The sequence below is a fragment of the Theropithecus gelada genome, chromosome 9, assembly GCF_003255815.1.
Source record: "Theropithecus gelada isolate Dixy chromosome 9, Tgel_1.0, whole genome shotgun sequence".
In the NCBI taxonomy this organism is placed as follows: domain Eukaryota; kingdom Metazoa; phylum Chordata; class Mammalia; order Primates; family Cercopithecidae; genus Theropithecus; species Theropithecus gelada.
Genome location: NC_037677.1, coordinates 79,848,061 through 79,870,055, shown reverse-complemented (window position 1 = coordinate 79,870,055; position 21,995 = coordinate 79,848,061). Strand labels below are relative to the sequence as shown.

Below are 21,995 nucleotides of genomic sequence, written 5' to 3'. Positions count from 1 at the left end.
AATTGAGTTTTATTCCCAACTCCATGGTCAATTTTGTAACCGTAAATTTACACCACTGCTCCAGTTCTCAGATTTCTCATAGTGAATAAAAAGAGTGACTAATCAAGACTTTAATTGTGGAAGCTTCCTTTATAAATCTGTGATAATGCTTTATTATACCTGTCATTTGCATTTTAATGAAGTGTGAAATATTTTGACATTCACAATCTATTAAACTGTGAATGATTTTTCTTGGAAAAACATTTAGATCTTTCTTAATTGTATAAACTTCATGTCTTATACTAAAAGGAGAAATAGTATGAAAAATATCTTGCAATCTTGCACAGAATAAAACTCATTTTATTTAATTTTATTATAAACACAGCATTGTAGATGGATGAGATAGGAATATCTATTTATACACATACACATATATATGTATGTGTGTATATAATTTTAATGCATCTTTCTAATACATGATTCATAATAGATAATTCATATCAACTAAACTAATAGATAATTCATAATTTATAATTCATTGAACTAAATTAAGTACTAGTACTATGGAAGAACTATTAAAATGAAAAATGAGAATAATAGCTAAATTTCTATTTTTTCTTTTGATGCTATTTCAAGATTTAAATGCACTTTTTTTTTTTTTTTAAGAAAGTAAATATAGAGAGTATGGGCAAAATCAAAGGTGAAAAATATGATCATCAAGTACACACATTTGATATTATCAAACCACGGAAGATATGACCACAATGTCAATGGGATAGGATTGCCTCAGTTACCTAAAGGGAAATGCATATATGGTTGAACTTACCAGTTCAATAACCTCTAAAGCATAATAAGCTTCTCGAAATAATGTTTAAGATCAAATCTTTACCTTTTCTATAATTTTATCACTCTGATGTTTAGGAGTTTAGGGTTTGAATAAATTGAAGATCTATACATGTAAATAATCAGGGATTATTTCATAAAAATAAATCAAGTAAAAAAAGACAAATGAAATTTTGAGACTTGCATGGTAAGGGACATGAATGAGGTTGGAAACCATCATTCTTGGCAAACTAACACAAGAACAGAAAACCAAACACCGCATGTTCTCACTCATAAGTGGGAGTTGAACAATGAGAACACATGGACACAGGGAGAAAAACATCACATACCGGGGCCTGTTGGGGTGTGTGGGGGTAGGAGAGGGATAGCATTAGGAGAAATACGTAATGTAGATGATGTGTTGATGGGTGCAGCAAACCACCATGGCATGTTTATACCTATGTAACAAACCTGCACGTTCTGCACATGTATCCCAGAACTAACAAATCTACTTACAGAATCTGTGTGTGTGTGTGTGTGTGTATGTATATTCATATATATACACACACATATATACAAATATATATACACACACATATACAGATGGCATGTGTATACCTATGTAACAAACCTGCATGTTCTGCACATGTATCCCAGAACTAGCAAATCTACTTACAGAATCTGTATATATATATATACACACACACACACACACACACATATGTATACAGAACTAGCAAATATTACAGAATCTGTATATACATATATATATGTATATATATATGTATATATATAACTTTATTTTGGCATAAAATGATAGGTGAATTATCTTAGGTAGCAAATCTACTTACAGAATCTGTATATACACATATATATATACATATACACATATATATACACATATGTATATACAGATTCTGTAAGTAGATTTGCTACCTAAGATAATTCACCTATCATTTTATGCCAAAATAAAGTTAGCACTCAACCGAACAAAGCATATATAACTCAAAGGGTGTATTACAAAATAAGATCGTTTATATATAATTAAAACTAGTTACTTGGAAATTAATTAGCATCTGTCATTACAGTAGAAACTCGTTAAACAAAAGTGACTCAAAGAGGTGAAGCATTTATCGACCAGTAATTTGTCTTGTTAAATTTAAATAGGAGTTTATATTTTGTTTTTAAGTTATATAATCTAGAAAGTCTCAGATTATGAGAAATATAATTTCTTCAAACTTTTATGAACAGAAGAATGTGAAATAACTAAAAAATATTTTTAGTAATTTCAGAAAGAATGTAGAAGTTAAAGGCCCAAATGATCTGTTTAATTCACAAATTACAGTTCTTCTCCTATAAAGCAGGTATGTAAATGTTTAAGATTTTAAAAAATCTTGAAATGTAAAGATGGTCTGCTAAAATATGTACTATCACTTTAATATAATTCATTTTTTCATGTATCTAACATATACATAATAGGTCACATTAGAGGTACTCTAGACATATTTTGTAGCTGAATTAACTAAAAATAATTAATGAAGTAACCATGGTTTAAAAAAACATAAAAGCGCTTCATTTATACATTTTAGCCAAAAGAGAAAATCAAACAAAGCAAAAGAACAAACAAGCATGTCCTAAAATTGTTATAATACTTTTGAATATAATTTTTCTAATTTGATCAGCATTTTTCTACATGAATTCAGTTGTGATTTATATTTACTTTTTAGATATTTCAGAACTTGATTTTAAAATACAGAAACTTTACATTTCTATTGCGATTCTATAACTTTACATTTATAGAATTGCAGACATTTTGTTCCAGTATTTCATTAGTATGATCACCTCAGAAATACAAAGACAATGTATTTGTATTAGATAAATGCCTTAGGATAATAATAATAACTCTTTTTATGCCTAAATAAGCATGTACATGGATCTAGGCAATAACTTTTCAAAGATGATGAAAAAATAAAATATCTATTATTATAAATACATTAAATTATTTTTCCCATAGTTAAATGAATTCCTAAAATAACATCAGAAGTCATATATTTCTTCTGAGTACTATTTTTTTTTAATGTTTTCCTGGTATTTCTAAACAGTTAAACTCATAATTTTAAAGGAATAATTTATAAACATTTATTGTATATAGTTAGATACATATATCAACATAAAGGACAGAGAGAGAGAGTAAATAGAAACTGACCTCGTTTACTGTGGCATAGTAGCTTTCATGCTTGAAAGTGGGTGAGTTGTCATTCCTGTCTCTCACCACTATTCGCACTTCATGGTAGATAATCGTGCCCACTTTTTTGTTGATGCACTGGACCTGCACCACAATGGAGTGTATGTTCATCGGTGGCTGCAATGTAGAAATTACATCTTTAAAAATACTAATTAAAAACAAAGCTTCTCATCACTGTCAAAGCACTTGTTCATTCAGTACATTTTTCTATTCTTGTTTATTTTTAAGTTATAATAATCTAGAAGAAAATGATCATTTTCAGGACAAGAGAGGACAATCATAATTAATTTATTGTTTAATTTTGTATCTCGGTGTGTGGACTTCAGGTAGCATTATGCTCACTGTTAGTGGATGGCTGATGAATGCAACTACAAAATTAATGCTTAGAATTGATGGGATGAAACGAAGTTTGTCCCTCCAAAGATTGAAGAAGCAATAATATAAACTTTTACTTTGAAAAAAGTGTTAATAAATTTCTGGAGAAGAGATATTGTTTAACTTTTATGGTTTTTTTTAATAAAATATTATATGTTCATTATTGATCAAATTTAAAATACTGATTATCAAAAGAGAAAATCTAAAATCCAGCCAACTAAACTTACTCATTCTATACATTTAAATGCTTATTGTGCTAATCTTTTTCTTTCCCAAAATATGTACCTATTATAGACACACAGGCACACAGTGAATATCAGTCCATGTTTGTAAATATAGATTTACTATAGCATTTTTTGTATACTACTATGAAGTTATATTATGTGACAGTAACATTATACTTCATTGTAAGCCTATAGCATAATGTATCCAAGTAATAATTTACAATGACCTATTACAGGTTATTATATTTTGTCATTATAAACAATATTTCAATACATATTATACATAAGCATATGCTTGTCTAATAATTTTTATAATAAATTCCTTGAAGGGGAAAGGTATCATCAAAGGTATACTTCCTCAAATGCCATGGCTAAGAGCTTTCAGAGCTGGAATGCACACCTACCACTATTTGACTCCAGAGTAAGAGTATTGAATACTACAAAACATTGCTTTGTGATTTTTAACCTCTTTTAAGCTTAAACAATTTTATCTCTAAATATATCATTTTTGCAGTGTCCTATCCTGACTCCTCCATCTTAAAAACCTTGTCTCCAACCTGACCTCTCCTTTCAAATTTCTTCCAATTTATTTTTCTTTATTGCATTTCTCACCCAAAATTTGACTTATTATATACTTTATGTATGTGTTTTGGTTTGTCTGCCTTCACTAGATTGGAAGCTCAATAAAACCTGTGTGTTATTTTAGTCATGATGGTATCCCTCTTTCCAGTACCAGCCCTGTGCCTAAGGCAGATGACCTGGAGTCAAACTGTGTGACTTCCAGTTCCATAACCTACTAACTGTGTGATCCAGGAAAAAGTACAAAGTATCTTTATGCTTCATTTATTCATCTAACATTAAGGCTAATCGTTACACCAATGAGGATTGTAAATACTGCATGTGATTAGACTATACTAGGCTTATGTTAAACACCTAATGGATTAAATACATATCCTATTTTATTTATTTAAAAAAAAATATCCAATAGAGGGAAAAAATAAAATCTATAATGCATACCACATTTGTAAATGAGAAAAATGCCATAGAAACTATATATACACTGAAGGAAATCAATATTTAGTTTCAAGATATTTTCATGGCCAACAAAGCAAAAGAAAGTTGACTTGAATTTGCATCTATATGAATGATGCTACCTAGAAAGAATAAATTGAGGCATCATTGACATATGAAAAGAGGTCTCTAATGAAATGGCACATAGCTCTGTGTTTTCATATCTACTCAATTTCACTTTTAATCACTGATACAAATGAAGGCATTAAAATCATGTGTATAAAATCTGTGAATGTCACAAATCTTGGAAGGATGTATAATACATTTAGTGACAAAAGACATGGTTCAAAGTCATCTTAATAAGTCATAATAAGTTACAAAATGGTAAACTTTTACAATAATAAATTTTATCCTCCAATTTGTAATAGAAAAAAAATCAATCACCCAAATGTAATAGATGGCTACAAACATTAATGTAAAAATTTAATTGTGAAATTTTGATAGCTAAAAGTTGATTTTACATGCCAGCACTGTAAATGGGCTACGAAACACTAATGCACATTGTATATTAATTAATACTATCAGGCATTAATAATATATAGGTAACTTATAACAGGTACTATTTTACAGGTGCATAGAAGAGACATTTGAACACTTTTGAGAATGTATAAAATTGGAGGATTTTAAATTTAACAACATATGATTTACCAAATATCTAAATGGTTGTTATGGAAACATCCATTAGTTTATTTACTGTAGTTTTAGAGAGCAGAAATAAGAAAAATAGGTGAAAAATATTTCAAGGCATGTTTTCACCATAAGTAGAGGGCTTCTCTTAAGCCAAATTGACACTAAATAATTATGTGCCTGTATCAAAATATCTCATGCAACTCATAAATACATACACCTACTATGAACCCATAAGAGTTTTAAAAAACAACAAATAGAGCAGAGATTCTTATCAGTAGAAGAGTATAGTTTATGTTAGAAATAAATTTGTACCTTCTCATCTCCAATTACTTTTCCTCTGCCACTATGAGCTAAGATATTTGTTATGCTTCAATTTCTTTTTTCACATTTGTCTTTGTAAGATAAAGAAAAATCAGGAGGAAAATGTGACATAGAAAAGAACAGACTATTCTGTAAAACAAGACCCATCACTGAAATATGCCAGTTGGAGGATAAAAGACCATTGAAAAAGACTAGCTCTTAGAAGTTTCCTGGAAATAATTTGAATTAGATGACCTCCATTTTTACTACCAGCTTTTAAGTGTTTGCTTTAATAGACTTTTTAAGGGAGGTCCAGTATATTTTAATTGTAAATTAAAAACAAAATAAATATGTGTCCTATTTGCCCTTGGCACACCTCTTGGAAGACAATGAGGTGAATTACGTACTTTTAAAGTTATTTATCTTCCAATTATTGCAAGAGAGACCTATAAAAACATTCTATCTCAATTTATAATTCTACATGGAGTGGTACCACTGGGACCAAAAGGTCACAATCTTATCAAATAGAGGATCAAATGCACTGTGTACTGAAGCCTCACTTAGTCCTGCTAAGTACCCATAAATTAGATCTAACCAGGTCACCTGGAACTGTTGTCACTCTCAACTTTAGTTCCCTATGCAACTGTTAGTAGTATGGCTAGAACTTAGAGGGCAATACATTATAACCATAATGGATCACACCGGAGGCAAAAATTCCCTGTGGCTAATATATAACACACAATGTAATTTTGTATTGGCATAGATTCGATTCTGCTGTATAAGAAGGTCATAAATAAAAGTACAGTCCTACTAATTCGATTAGTGGGAGTTTAGGGACTCCAAAATGCTTAAGAATGTGTTAGGGAAATTTTGCTTTATCTTTCATAATTGGTGGCAAAAATAAGTCGTGGTAATTTGATCTTTTCTGATTTTCTTTAATTGCTTTACTCATCAAACAAAGAAGAAAAAAAAGCTATGTAGAAATTGTGTTCATGTAATTATTTAAAACTATTACCATTCATATATACTTAAACATGCAAGCTATTCTTTCAATTTAAAAATGAGTGCTTAACACAATACTCTGAATGCATACTTGCACATTTGTGTATTAGTGTACCTGTGTATAGGTTATGATATGTGTATCAGGAAAGATATATATCAACAGTTAAAGGATACTATCATTAAAAAGTGGATTTGAGAGTGTGAAGAAAAACAAGTCCCCACAAAAATGTAAAAATTTTGTAATTCTAAAAAAGAAAAAATCTTAAATAGAAATTTTTGTTATGAATTTATCAATCACTTAGGATTCAACATGAAAATTAAAGTTTTTATAGGGGATTTGTTGATATCAGCAGTGTAGATTGTAGCACAAATCTTCAATCCAATATATTTTTTTTTTCTAGAAACCAAATGATTTGGAAGTATTAATGATTTGGGGGGCAGGGAATGAATTTTTGGAAAATCTGTAGGAACTGATTTTATTTTTCATTAAGTATAGGCAAAGTTTATCCAATCCTCACGAGTGAATTTTTTTTGTTATGATATTTCTGTCTATGGACTTACTACCTTTATAACATAATCATTACTATTTCACAAGTAATGTGGAAGACAGTGAAAGGAAATAAGACATTGCATGTTTCAGAAATGATTTTTAAATAAAAAAGCAAACTTAAAGGAAATGGCTGGCCAGAGTTGTCAGTGTCCTTCACAAATTAAATTTTCACAACGAATAGTAGCATATTTACCAAAGATATTACCTAAAAAGACAATATCAATTTGAAAATACTATTACTCATATGTGACACGTAGATACATCTATAGATTTTTCACAGTGAATTATTAAGGACATTCAGTCTGTTTAATGGTAGGTATTTGCTATATGAAAAATTTAATGCGGGTTAGGAATAATATGACATAGTCCTTGGACACTAATAGCAACTTTTATAAAACTGATATGAGGTGATCATACAAAAAGTAAGTAAAAAATGCTATTAAATAATATGGATTTTAGAATAAGGAATTGCATACCAGTGTTATTAGGAAATCATTTATACAGAAACAGCATTTAAGATACGTCTTAGTAGTACATAAAATTCAACTGATAGCACTGGATAATAGTGATTTCAAAGTTTATGTTCAAAAGAACATCAGGGAAGGCATGATAAGAAAAAATTAGATTGTGGTCATGGGACAATAATTAGATTAATTTTCTTAGATTGTAGCTCGTATGTTTCTAAATAAAAAAGAAATTATATAGACAGGGTGCATCTTGAATCTAGGGAAACTCAAGAGCCAGATAGAAAACAGTTTGCACTGAAAAGGCATCTGCGGACACAGTCTCTGTTTCAGCGCACTGAATGTAGAATAGGTTGAATCAAGACAGGTGGTAGAGAACAATTAGTTTATATGAGTGACAACTAAGAGGTCTTATACTAAAGTTATGTTGGTGGATGGAGATGAAAGATACAATGTCGAGATAAAACTACTAAACTTAGCAGTTAAATGGACACTGGCCTGGACAGAGGAGTCAGCTCTTTGTGCAGCTACCAAGTTAGAGTCTGAAAAAAAGAAGCTATTTGATGTTGTTATGAGCATAATTTCTCTCGTTTCAAATGCTTTTAAAATTTTGCCCAGGATTTTGAGATAAGTATTATAGGACTGTACCAGAGTCATACTTTTCTTTCTGTTATTATTTTAATTATTGATATTGTCATGACCATTATTATCACATGCCCAACAGTGATGAGAGCATATCGGCCATGTGAGACAATCATTTGGCATTTCAAAATTTTTATGTGATGCGCCTTTATTACTGAGACTCTTCATGTTCACCGCAAATATCACATTTTGGTTGTTTCTCTTTCATGACTTTTAATTTTGTAACTTCTTTCATTTTTTTTTATTTTATTTTTGGGTGCTGAAAATTTATGTAACTTTAGTGAACAAAAAATAAAATAAGAAATAGAAATAAAAGTAAATGACGATCATAAGGGAAAATCTTATGAACAAAGTTTAAAATGATGAAACAGCTCATAGTCATACAATCTCATGTAAATGCTTTCTAATTAAATACAAATATTTGAGTGTTAGGTATTTTTGTGCTTTATATTCACCCTCAAAAATTTTCATGAAGATCATGTTTATCAGCTTATTTTTAACACAATGTTAAAAATGTTTTTGTTTACATTGTTTGCTTTTAATTCTATTGCAGCCGTAATTATTCAAATGTCGCCATTAAGAGATATTTTATTGCCTCAATGAGCAAATGTAGAAAACATGATTGGGATCACTTTCTCTGGAAAATATATTTTTATCTAACTGCTGCTAAAAAGATAGTATAATCGGATATGGATCTACCACTTGGCCCTACCCCTTGCTCCCTGGCTATAGATTCAAGCCAATGAGTATTTAATTGTTATTTCTCTGAGAAATTTTAAAACAAAACAAAACACAGTGACTTTAAGCCATCTTCAATAACCACTGCATCAAAAGTTTATGAAAAACTGGCATGGCATGAACATAGAAAATACTTAAAGTCAAATGAAAAACAAGGCAATGGATAAAACTGTAAGTGTATAAAGGAATCGGCTCTACAGAGAGAAGAATAGAGAATATACACAGAAAAATGTAGAAACTAGAGACCATATGGTCCAAGACCAAGTAGTTTTTCTTTCTCCCTGGTAAACATAGAATTTCCATAAAAGCAAATTATTTTTTATATCTATGCTATTGGTATTCTTGAAATCAACTTGAAATCATTTGAAGGCATTTTTGTGTCTTTCTTATAAGCCAAATAACTTTGATTAAAATCAGAATATTCTTAGAAAAGCATCATTTCATAACAAAGATTCAGTGGCAAATTTTCTATAAAAATATTTTTAAGAGCAATTTACCACTAAGAAGGATTAAAGTTAATTATAGGCTAGTGATTATAATACAGAGCTTTGGCCGTTGTTAGTAGGGTCAAACTCAAATTGTTGGTTCTATTTTGTTATTCAGAGCATATATATAATATATATATATGGAATATATATTATATATATTTGATACTGAATATATATATTTCTATGTGTATACACACACACACACACACACACACATATATATATATTTTTTTTCTTTTTGAGACGGAGTGACATTCTGTCACCCAGGCTGGAGTGCAGTGGTGTGATCTTGGTTCACTGCAATCTCCACCTCCTGGGATAAAGTGATTCTTCTGCCTCAGTCTCTAGAGTAGCTGGGATTACAGGGTACCCACCACAATGCCTGGGTAATTTTTGGTTTTGTAGTAAAGATGGGTTTTCACCATGTTGGCCAGGCTGGTCTTGAACTCCTGACCTCAAGTGATCCACTGGCCTCGACCTCCCAAAGTGCTAGGATTACAGGCATGAGCCGTCACACCCATATTTTTTTATTTTGATTCATTATATTCATAAAACAACCCAAAAACTTTGGGCAACAACCAAAAGAATTACATTTCAGATAAATGCCCTATATTTTAAAAGAAACTACAAATATTTTGGTATTTCTCATAATAATATAATTATTTAACAATAATGTATATTTTATGTGTATTTAGCTTTTGGGAAAAACATTTTATCTTAAATAAAATTTAAAACAATGCAAATAAATGTATAGAGTTACATGTATTTATATCATAGTATTAATATGTATTTCATTAATACTGGAGAGCATATTTACAAATACAATCTATATAAAAAGTGTACACTCACATTTTTTTCAAATGAATACCATATCTTGGTAGAAAATATTGTTAACTAGGATCATAGAGAAGCATACAGAAGAAAAAATATCTTATTCTATGTCAATGTAAATAATGTGAAAACAATAAAGTAAAAACATAAAACACCTCTCCAAGTAGACTAAAATTATTTCAAATATTTACATTATATTATTATTTTATTTCAGACATTACAATTATTTAGGAATATTGATATCAAAGCATATAGGTATAATATATAGGGAGGACCATTTAGTAAAATGCATATAACTCCCTATCCCAGTAATAAGATGATGGCAAATGAATTTATCTCTATAAAACCACCAAACAGGTGGGTGGAGCATGATGGCCGAATAGGAACAGCTCCAGTCTCCAACTCCCAGCGCGAGCGACACAGAAGACCGGTGATTTCGGCATTTTCAACTGAGGTACTGGGTTCATCTCACTGGGGAGTGCCGGACGATCGGTGCTGGTCAGCTGCTGCAGCCCGACCAGCAAGAGCTGAAGCAGGGCGAGGCATTGCCTCACCTGGGAAGCACAAGGGGGAAGGGAATCCCTTTTCCTAGCCAGGGGAACTGAGACACACAACACCTGGAAAATTGGGTAACTCCCACCCCAATACTGCGCTTTAAGCAAACAGGCACACCAGGAGATCATATCCCATACCTGGCCGGGAGGGTCCCACGCCCACGGAGCCTCCCTCATTGCTAGCACAGCAGTCTGTGATCTACCAGCAAGGCAGCAGGGAGGCTGGGGGAGGGGCCCCGCCATTGCTGAGGCTTAAGTAGGTAAACAAAGCTGCTGGGAAGCTCCAACTGGGTGGAGCTCACAGCAGCTCAAGGAAACCTGCCTGTCTCTGTAGACTCCACCTCTGGGGAGAGGGCACAGTAAACAATAAACGCAGCAGAAGCCTCTGCAGACGCAAACGACTCTGTCTGACAGCTTTGAAGAGAGCAGTGGATCTCCCAACATGGAGGTTGAGATCTGAGAAGGGACAGACTCCCTGCTCAAGTGGGTCCCTGACCCCTGAGTAGCCTAACTGGGAGACATCCCCCACTAGGGGCAGTCTGACACCTCACACCTCACAGGGTGGAGTACACCCCTGAGAGGAAGCTTCCAAAGCAAGAATCAGACAGGTACACTCGCTGTTCAGAAATATTCTATCTTCTGCAGCCTCTGCTGCTGATACCCAGGCAAACAGGGTCTGGAGTGGACCTCAAGCAATCTCCAGCAGACCTACAGCTGAGGGTCCTGACTGTTAGAAGGAAAACTATCAAACAGGAAGGACACCTACACCAAAACCCCATCAGTACATCACCATCATCAAAGACCAGAGGCAGATAAAACCACAAAGATGGGGAAAAAGCAGGGCAGAAAAGCTGGAAATTCAAAAAATAAGAGTGCATCTCCCCCGGCAATGGAGCGCAGCTCATCGCCAGCAACGGATCAAAGCTGGACGGAGAATGACTTTGACGAGATGAGAGAAGAAAGCTTCACTCCATCAAATTTCTCAGAGCTAAAGGAGGAATTACGTACCCAGTGCAAAGAAACTAAAAATCTTGAAAAAAAAGTGGAAGAATTGATGGCTAGAGTAATTAATGCAGAGAAGGTCATAAACGAAATGAAAGAGATGAAAATCATGACACGAGAAATACGTGACAAATGCACAAGCTTCAGTAACCGACTCGATCAACTGGAAGAAAGAGTATCAGCGATTGAGGATCAAATGAATGAAATGAAGCGAGAAGAGAAACCAAAAGAAAAAAGAAGAAAAAGAAATGAACAAAGCCTGCAAGAAGTATGGGATTATGTAAAAAGACCAAATCTACGTCTGATTGGGGTGCCTGAAAGTGAGGGGGAAAATGGAACCAAGTTGGAAAACACTCTTCAGGATATCATCCAGGAGAACTTCCCCAACCTAGTAGGGCAGGCCAACATTCAAATCCAGGAAATACAGAGAACGCCACAAAGATACTCCTTGAGAAGAGCAACTCCAAGACACATAATTGCCAGATTCACCAAAGTTGAAATGAAAGAAAAAATCTTAAGGGCAGCCAGAGAGAAAGGTCGGGTTACCCACAAAGGGAAGCCCATCAGACTAACAGCAGATCTCTCGGCAGAAACTCTACAAGCCAGAAGAGAGTGGGGGCCAATATTCAACATTCTTAAAGAAAAGAATTTTCAACCCAGAATTTCATATCCAGCCAAACTAAGTTTCATAAGTGAAGGAGAAATAAAATCCTTTACAGATAAGCAAATGCTTAGAGATTTTGTCACCACCAGGCCTGCCTTACAAGAGACCCTGAAGGAAGCACTCAACATGGAAAGGAACAACCGGTACCAGCCATTGCAAAAACATGCCAAAATGTAAAGACCATCGAGGCTAGGAAGAAACTGCATCAACTAACGAGCAAAATAACCAGTTAATATCATAATGGCAGGATCAAGTTCACACATAACAATCTTAACCTTAAATGTAAATGGACTAAATGCTCCAATTAAAAGACACAGACTGGCAAACTGGATAAAGAGTCAAGACCCATCAGTCTGCTGTATTCAGGAGACCCATCTCACATGCAGAGACATACATAGGCTCAAAATAAAGGGATGGAGGAAGATTTACCAAGCAAATGGAGAACAAAAAAAAGCGGGGGTTGCAATACTAGTCTCTGACAAAACAGACTTTAAACCATCAAAGATCAAAAGAGACAAAGAAGGCCATTACATAATGGTAAAGGCATCAATTCAACAGGAGAAGCTAACTATCCTAAATATATATGCACCTAATACAGGAGCACCCAGATTCATAAAGCAAGTCCTTAGAGACTTACAAAGAGACTTAGACTCCCATACAATAATAATGGGAGACTTCAACACTCCACTGTCAACATTAGACAGATCAACGAGACAGAAAGTTAACAAGGATATCCAGGAATTGAACTCATCTCTGCAGCAAGAAGACCTAATAGACATCTATAGAACTCTCCACCCCAAATCAACAGAATATACATTCTTCTCAGCACCACATCATACTTACTCCAAAATTGACCACGTAATTGGAAGTAAAGCACTCCTCAGCAAATGTACAAGAACAGAAATTATAACAAACTGTCTCTCAGACCACAGTGCAATCAAACTAGAACTCAGGACTAAGAAACTCAATCAAAACCGCTCAACTACATGGAAACTGAACAACCTGCTCCTGAATGACTATTGGGTACATCACGAAATGAAGGCAGAAATAAAGATGTTCTTTGAAACCAATGAGAACAAAGATACAACATACCAGAATCTATGGGACACATTTAAAGCAGTGTGTAGAGGGAAATTTATAGCACTAAATGCCCACAAGAGAAAGCAGGAAAGATCTAAAATTGAAACTCTAACATCGCAATTAAAAGAACTAGAGAAGCAAGGGCAAACACATTCGAAAGCTAGCAGAAGGCAAGAAATAACTAAGATCAGAGCAGAACTGAAGGAGATAGAGACACAAAAAACCCTCCAAAAAATCAATGAATCCAGGAGTTGGTTTTTTGAAAAGATCAACAAAATTGACAGACCACTAGCAAGACTAATAAAGAAGAAAAGAGAGAAGAATCAAATTGATGCAATTAAAAATGATAAAGGGGATATCACCACCGACCCCACAGAAATACAAACTACCATCAGAGAATACTATAAACACCTCTACGCAAATAAACTGGAAAATCTAGAAGAAATGGATAATTTCCTGGACACTTACACTCTTCCAAGACTAAACCAGGAAGAAGTTGAATCCCTGAATAGACCAATAGCAGGCTCAGAAATTGAGGCAATAATTAATAGCCTACCAACCAAAAAAAGTCCAGGACCAGATGGATTCACAGCTGAATTCTACCAGAGGTAAAAGGAGGAGTTGGTACCATTCCTTCTGAAACTATTCCAATCAATAGAAAAAGAGGGAATCCTCCCTAACTCATTTTATGAGGCCAACATCATCCTGATACCAAAGCCTGGCAGAGACACCACAAAAAAAGAGAATTTTAGACCAATATCCCTGATGAACATCGATGCAAAAATCCTCAATAAAATACTGGCAAACCGGATTCAGCAACACATCAAAAAGCTTATCCACCATGATCAAGTGGGCTTCATCCCTGGGATGCAAGGCTGGTTCAACATTCGCAAATCAATAAACATAATCCAGCATATAAACAGAACCAAAGACAAGAACCACATGATTATCTCAATAGATGCAGAAAAGGCTTTTGACAAAATTCAACAGCCCTTCATGCTAAAAACGCTCAATAAATTCGGTATTGATGGAACGTACCTCAAAATAATAAGAGCTATTTATGACAAACCCACAGCCAATATCATACTGAATGGGCAAAAACTGGAAAAATTCCCTTTGAAAACTGGCACAAGACAGGGATGCCCTCTCTCACCACTCCTATTCAACATAGTGTTGGAAGTTCTGGCTAGGGCAATTAGGCAAGAGAAAGAAATCAAGGGTATTCAGTTAGGAAAAGAAGAAGTCAAATTGTCCCTGTTTGCAGATGACATGATTGTATATTTAGAAAACCCCATTGTCTCAGCCCAAAATCTCCTTAAGCTGATAAGCAACTTCAGCAAAGTCTCAGGATACAAAATTAATGTGCAAAAATCACAAGCATTCTTATACACCAGTAACAGACAAACAGAGAGCCAAATCAGGAATGAACTTCCATTCACAATTGCTTCAAAGAGAATAAAATACCTAGGAATCCAACTTCCAAGGGATGTAAAGGACCTCTTCAAGGAGAACTACAAACCACTGCTCAGTGAAATAAAAGAGGATACAAACAAATGGAAGAACATACCATGCTCATGGATAGGAAGAATCAATATCGTGAAAATGGCCATACTGCCCAAGGTAATTTATAGATTCAATGCCATCCCCATCAAGCTACCAATGAATTTCTTCACAGAATTGGAAAAAACTGCTTTAAAGTTCATATGGAACCAAAAAAGAGCCCGCATCTCCAAGACAATCCTAAGTCAAAAGAACAAAGCTGGAGGCATCACGCTATCTGACTTCAAACTATACTACAAGGCTACAGTAACCAAAACAGCATGGGACTGGTACCAAAACAGAGATATAGACCAATGGAACAGAACAGAGTCCTCAGAAATAATACCACACATCTACAGCCATCTGATCTTTGACAAACCTGAGAGAAACAAGAAATGGGGAAAGGATTCCCTATTTAATAAATGGTGCTGGGAAAATTGGCTAGCCATAAGTAGAAAGCTGAAACTGGATCCTTTCCTTACTCCTTACACGAAAATTAATTCAAGATGGATTAGAGACTTAAATGTTAGACCTAATACCATAAAAATCCTAGAGGAAAACCTAGGTAGTACCATTCAGGACATAGGCATGGGCAAAGACTTCATGTCTAAAACACCAAAAGCAACGGCAGCAAAAGCCAAAATTGACAAATGGGATCTCATTAAACTAAAGAGCTTCTGCACAGCAAAAGAAACTACCGTCAGAGTGAACAGGCAACCTACAGAATGGGAGAAAATTTTTGCAATCTACTCCTCTGACAAGGGGCTAATATCCAGAACCTACAAAGAACTCAAACAAATTTACAAGAAAAAAACAAACAACCCCATCAAAAAGTGGGCAAAGGATATGAACAGACATTTCTCAAAAGAAGACATTCATACAGCCAACAGACACATGAAAAAATGCTCATCATCACTGGCCATCAGAGAAATGCAAATCAAAACCACAATGAGATACTATCTCACACCAGTTAGAATGGTGATCATTAAAAAGTCAGGAAACAACAGGTGCTGGAGAGGATGTGGAGAAATAGGAACACTTTTACACTGTTGGTGGGATTGTAAACTAGTTCAACCATTATGGAAAACAGTATGGCGATTCCTCAAGGATCTATAACTAGATGTACTATATGACCCAGCCATCCCATTACTGGGTATATACCCAAAGGATTATAAATTATGCTGCTATAAAGACACATGCACACGTATGTTTATTGCGGCACTATTCACAATAGCAAAGACTTGGAATCAACCCAAATGTCCATCAATGACAGATTGGATTAAGAAAATGTGGCACATATACACCATGGAATACTATGCAGCCATAAAAAAGGATGAGTTTGTGTCCTTTGTAGGGACATGGATGCAGCTGGAAACCATCATTCTTAGCAAACTATCACAAGAACTGAAAACCAAACACCGCATGTTCTCACTCATAGGTGGGAACTGAAAAATGAGATCACTTGGACTCAGGAAGGGGAACATCACACACCGGGGCCTATCATGGGGAGGGGGGAGGGGGGAGGGATTGCATTGGGAGTTATACCTGATGTAAATGATGAGTTGATGGGTGCAGCACACCAACATGGCACAAGTATACATATGTAACAAACCTGCACGTTATGCACATGTACCCTACAACTTAAAGTATAATAATAATAAATAAATTAAAACAAAAAAAAACCCTCCAAACAATTGTACAAAGATGCATGTACAAAAATTTTCACTGCAGTATTTTTGTAATTATTGAAAACTGCAAACAAACTTGACATCCAAAATAAGAGATTCATTTTTAAAAAATCTCTGATTTATTCATCCAATAATCAAATATGCAGCTAATAAAAATAATTATATAAGTATACATTTGTTTGCATTATAATGAGTAGGCTAAAAGCATAATGAACAGTATAATCCAATTTAATTTAATAAGTATTATAAATATACATACCAATACACATAAATGCTTGAAATAAAAATGTGGCAGAATAAATATTAAATGTTATTTTTCCTAACTGATAAAATTACCTTCATATATATGCTTCTTATTTTCTGATATGTTTACCATAAGCATATATTATTTTACAATTAAATGAGACTGCAATTTCCAGTGGTGATTAGATTTGGACAAAAAGCCTGGATTTACCTCACTATTTGTCTAGCAGTAATGGTCTATACATCACATAAAACAGATGGACACTGGGTTAAGGATATTCAGAATAAAAATCCTTATGCTTTGATGAATGAACCCCTGAAAGCACTGTGGCAGCAGGAAAACATAATTCACAAGAATTCAAAAAATTCATAGGTAATAAAGTACATAGTAAACTGTACTAAAATAAGAGGCAAATTGAGATTTATTAAAGACTCCAAATTTTAGACATGAAATAGTATAAAGTATCAAGCACTCCATAACCTATTGTAAAATGGATCATAAACCCTGTGCAATGATGTGAAATGACTCAGGGTCACGAAGCTGAGTATCTGACATTTGGATTTCATAAGCTGGGAATTTGTGGGTAAGCATGTTTAGAGTTACTCCCTGAGTTTTCCCAGGGTCCAGTACAATTACTGGTTATAATCCACTATCCCCTGCCCCTCTGCACTCAAGAAAGACTGAGATGCAAATAAATGAGTACAGAGTTACTTTAGACAGCTACTTAAACCTATTAAACTGTTTTTAAAAAAACTTTTCCAGAAATGAAACCTCCAGCAACTTTGGTAATTTTGCAATTTTTTTTTGAGGTAGTGTCTCGCTGTGCTGCCCAGGCTGGAGTGCATTGGTGTGATAATGGTTCACTGTAGCCTCCACTCCCCTACCCCAAGCTCAAGTGATCCTCCCACCACAGTCTGCAGATTAGCGGGGCTATAGGCATGTGTCACAATGCCTGGCTAGTTTTTAAAATTTTTTGTCAAGACAGAGTCTTGCTCTGTTGCCCAGGCTGGAATCAAACTCCTGGGCTCAAGCAGTTCTCCCAGCTGGGCCTCCCAAAGTGCTGGGATTACAGGTATGAGCTACCACTGTACCAAGCCCAATATAGATATTCTTAATAAAAAAGTATTTACGCTATCTGACAACTACTTAACTGACATATTACCATGAAACTTTTGCTAATTTTTTTTTTTTCTTTTTTGCAGCTATATAAGACATTTCCACAGTTCTGCCCTTCAACCAAAGCTTACTGGTTTTAAAGCAGTCTCCCGTGAGTGCACCTACCAAACTATGTCTTCAAGCCAACAGCTGAGTGACACACCTATATTTTGCCGTCATTGGAGAGAAATGAGTTATAGCCATGCTTGTCCTACTTTGCCAAGGGTTCCACCTCTTTTTTCTAAGCACTCTATGTTCTTCTTGTTCAGAAATTGACAAGCTTCCAGGATATTAAATCAGAAGTATAATGGTTCTCTAAGATACAGATGTTCCTTTCTCATACGTCTTTCAATGAGTTAAATAAACTGTTATTGATATACTCAGGAAATAAACTCAAATTATATAAATAATTCAATATCACATAAACACACACATAGACATTTAAATTATAATAAACTTATATCACAGGGGCAAAGAAAAAAAAATCACTAACATCTCTATCCAGAACTCTCCCGGTGCTGTTCAGGAAAAGCATTTGCTTAACAGGATCCATCAACACCCAGTAATCCACATTGTCCTTTAAAGAAAGTTCTATGGTGGGGTCTGGTCCTCCAGCAGTCCCTTTGATCAGCATGTTGTCCACCAGAATTGTACCTGCAAACCAAAGAAAGTTATTTGAAAACATATTCTACTCATATGAATTCTTTGACCAAGATCATGCTCTTAAACTGTGGCTGACTCACAATCAGTTTTAAAGCAGAAAATACTCAACTGTATATCTAACATAAGACAGAAAATATTCTTTGCCAAAAGGCCAAAATATCTGCTTTATATTATTTATCAGTAATATTTTTGGTGGAAGGCAGAGATTCCGACCTGGTGAGTTCCATCATCCATTTTGTGTTTCCCTCTAACAACATAAATCTGTTTCCCCCCATCTGTCATTTCTCACAGGAGTTATCGTTGAGTTTTATCCTGAAGAAAAGGAAATGCCTGTAATAGCAGAGTCTGATGCCTCAATTAATTCTATAAGACCTATGATGTGAAAAAAAGATATGGTGAAACTAAGAAAGGAAGAGGAAAGTACAGATTTTTTAAAAGTAGCTGAGTCTCCCATGGTGAAAACTGCTTCTTTTTATCTTAGAGCAGATACATAAAACATAAATCTTGATATGAAAGACAAAACTAGTGTGCAGAAATGCAATAAAAGCCATTCTTCTTTAAGACATGTCTGGGTCACTCCACTAGAACAACACACTATGCCAATGTAGCATTTCAGTGCTTGATTTCTTACTATTTTTTTCAGCAAGCTGAATTGTAGACAGTTTTTGAATAACACTTGAAAAGATTATGTCTCTAACCCTTTCTACTCTGCTAAAGATCCCATGAATTTTACATGTTAAATGCAAACAGCACTGATGCAACTTAAATACATTTTTCCCTCATGCAGCAATGATCTCTTTGCCAAATAATAATATACCATGGCTTAGAGCAGTCATTTTTAACGGATCCATTTTATTAAACTTACAGATATAGAAGAGATGTGGCTATGCAAATACAATGTAGCCTCCAAAAAACACTGGAATAAATGGCAAATATTGAGAGAACCCATTGCCTTAGGATAGCACTCAAGAATATATAGAGAATCCATAAATATGAATCTAGCTTGAAAAATATAATGAAAAATGTATCTGTTGCATTTTCTTAAGGCATGAAATTGGCCTAAAAGTTATACCATTGCATAATTACAAGAAAAGTGGAAGTCTCTTTAAAATATTTTCTCAGTAATATAATAAGAACTATAATTATCTATAATATTTCTTTATAATACTATTACTACAGGTCTTTATCTGTCTAAGAAATGTTGGAAAGAATCATTAATCTTTTGTAACAAGCCAAAAAATGTTTAAACACAGATGTTGTCTCACATACACATACTTTTGTAAATGGCAGGATTTGTTTTCCACTATTTCACATACTAGGATTTAATTATATGAATATTGAGTGGAATGAGTATTTTTATTTTTGACTGAAATGGCAAATACATAACCTACACACAATACACTCCAAAGTATAGATCAGATATCTGCCCATAAATATGTTCAAGAATGTATATATATTCAAGGCCCCAGTACATACTAATTTACAAATACTCACACAACTCACCACAAATAGATATTTGATTTATATTTCAATATATAATTGAGAAATTGAAAGGTAATTTATTTTCTGATCAAGAAAAAATTATGTACAATAGGCAAGTCAACTAACATTAACATTAATACCTTGACTCAATAGTGTTTAAGAGTAGCAACTGCAAATCTTCTGATATTATATATATATACTCCACGATACACTAAGGGAAGGAGCCATTGAACTCTCTTTAGAAAGCAAATAGGTTACAACCAGATAAAGTTTTAATAGTAACTAATATTAAAGTAGTGAAACAAAAACACTGTATCTGGATTTATATTTTAGTTAATGATTCTAATTTTCATGGAAAACGTCTATACTTTTCTTGCTCTCAGCTCACTCCTGAGTTCAATGATTGAAACTCAACAATAAATCTTTCTACTGCTGGTGTGTTGAAAAAGAAAGAGTTTCGTTTGTTTGCCTGCTTTCCCCTTTAGAATTGTCCATTTGTATTGCCAGAAAGAAAAAAAAAAAGTGTCTCAAATGTTCATATACCATCTTACTTTAAGTCAAAAGTTTAGGGGAGAGAGAGAAGAGAGCAAAGCTTAGGCAGACATGATACAAGGAGCAATATACATATTTTTAAAAAATTAACCTAGGTGTTCACTCTGAATTGCCTGAACAACTGTGCCCATACCCCCCTCCTCGGAAGAATATGTGACACCCAAGCTAAACTTAACATTGAGCCAGAAGCTCCTGGCCCTCCCTACCCCATCTCAGCATTGGTGACTGTATCTTTCCACATATCCTAAGATTTCGAGATCTGAAAAGCTAGTGTTCTAGACAATACTGGCAAGCAGCTAAACACCAGAATACTCTGGCTATATTGGGATAATGTGCCCCCTTTCCTCCTTTGTTATTTTGCAAGCTTCCCTTTTTGCCAATAAACCTTTTGCTTAACATGTTTCGTGTGATGTTTAGATGTATTCCCTTCCTTGACTTCATTTTAAATATTACAGATAAGTTAAAAATACAAAGATGGGAGGTACAACACAACACTAAATAAGAAAGCTGGATGGTTCTATTAATATCAGCTAGAACGAGCATGTTTAGTAGTGGTAAAGAGACATATTTAATTATAATAAAGGGATCAACAGGTGTAAATCCTGAATAGGCCTGTCTTGCAGAATAGGTAATACCCAAGATGGGATTCACCTTATATGAAATTTTCCTTTCATCATAATAAAAATGGTGGCAGCCCAAAAATGGAATTAAATTTAGTTTGATCCTCATATAACGGAATGTAAGAGAGCTGGCCCTGGAATGGATAGGCTTAGAATCCAATCCATAATCCACCACTTACTGACTATGTGAAAGTGGATAGATTTCTTAACCACATTTACCCTCGATTTTTCTCTTCTATAAAATCAGTACTATAATAGAAAAGGCATTTCTACTATAATACTATATGTATCTTCCTGAAAAATACTTGTTCTCTTGTATTTAGAACACCAATGAAAATCAAAACAATCACAATCATGTTAAAAATATTAAGTTTAATATTTATTGATATTT

At 34.1% G+C, this 21,995-nt stretch overlaps 1 protein-coding gene across 16 annotated transcripts in view; it reads right to left on the bottom strand.

Annotated features, from left to right (window-relative positions):
• The window catches only part of PCDH15 (protocadherin related 15), a 1,828,063-nt gene that overhangs the window by 547,443 nt on the left and 1,258,625 nt on the right, over positions 1 to 21,995 (bottom strand). For all 16 annotated transcript variants that reach the window (XM_025396095.1, XM_025396103.1, XM_025396104.1 and 13 more), the window contains 2 exons: positions 18,781 to 18,941; positions 3,008 to 3,163 (listed from right to left, as the gene is read on the bottom strand). In XM_025396095.1, coding sequence (XP_025251880.1) covers positions 3,008 to 3,163; positions 18,781 to 18,941 — 317 coding nt within the window. The remainder of the gene's footprint in view (positions 1 to 3,007; positions 3,164 to 18,780; positions 18,942 to 21,995) is intronic.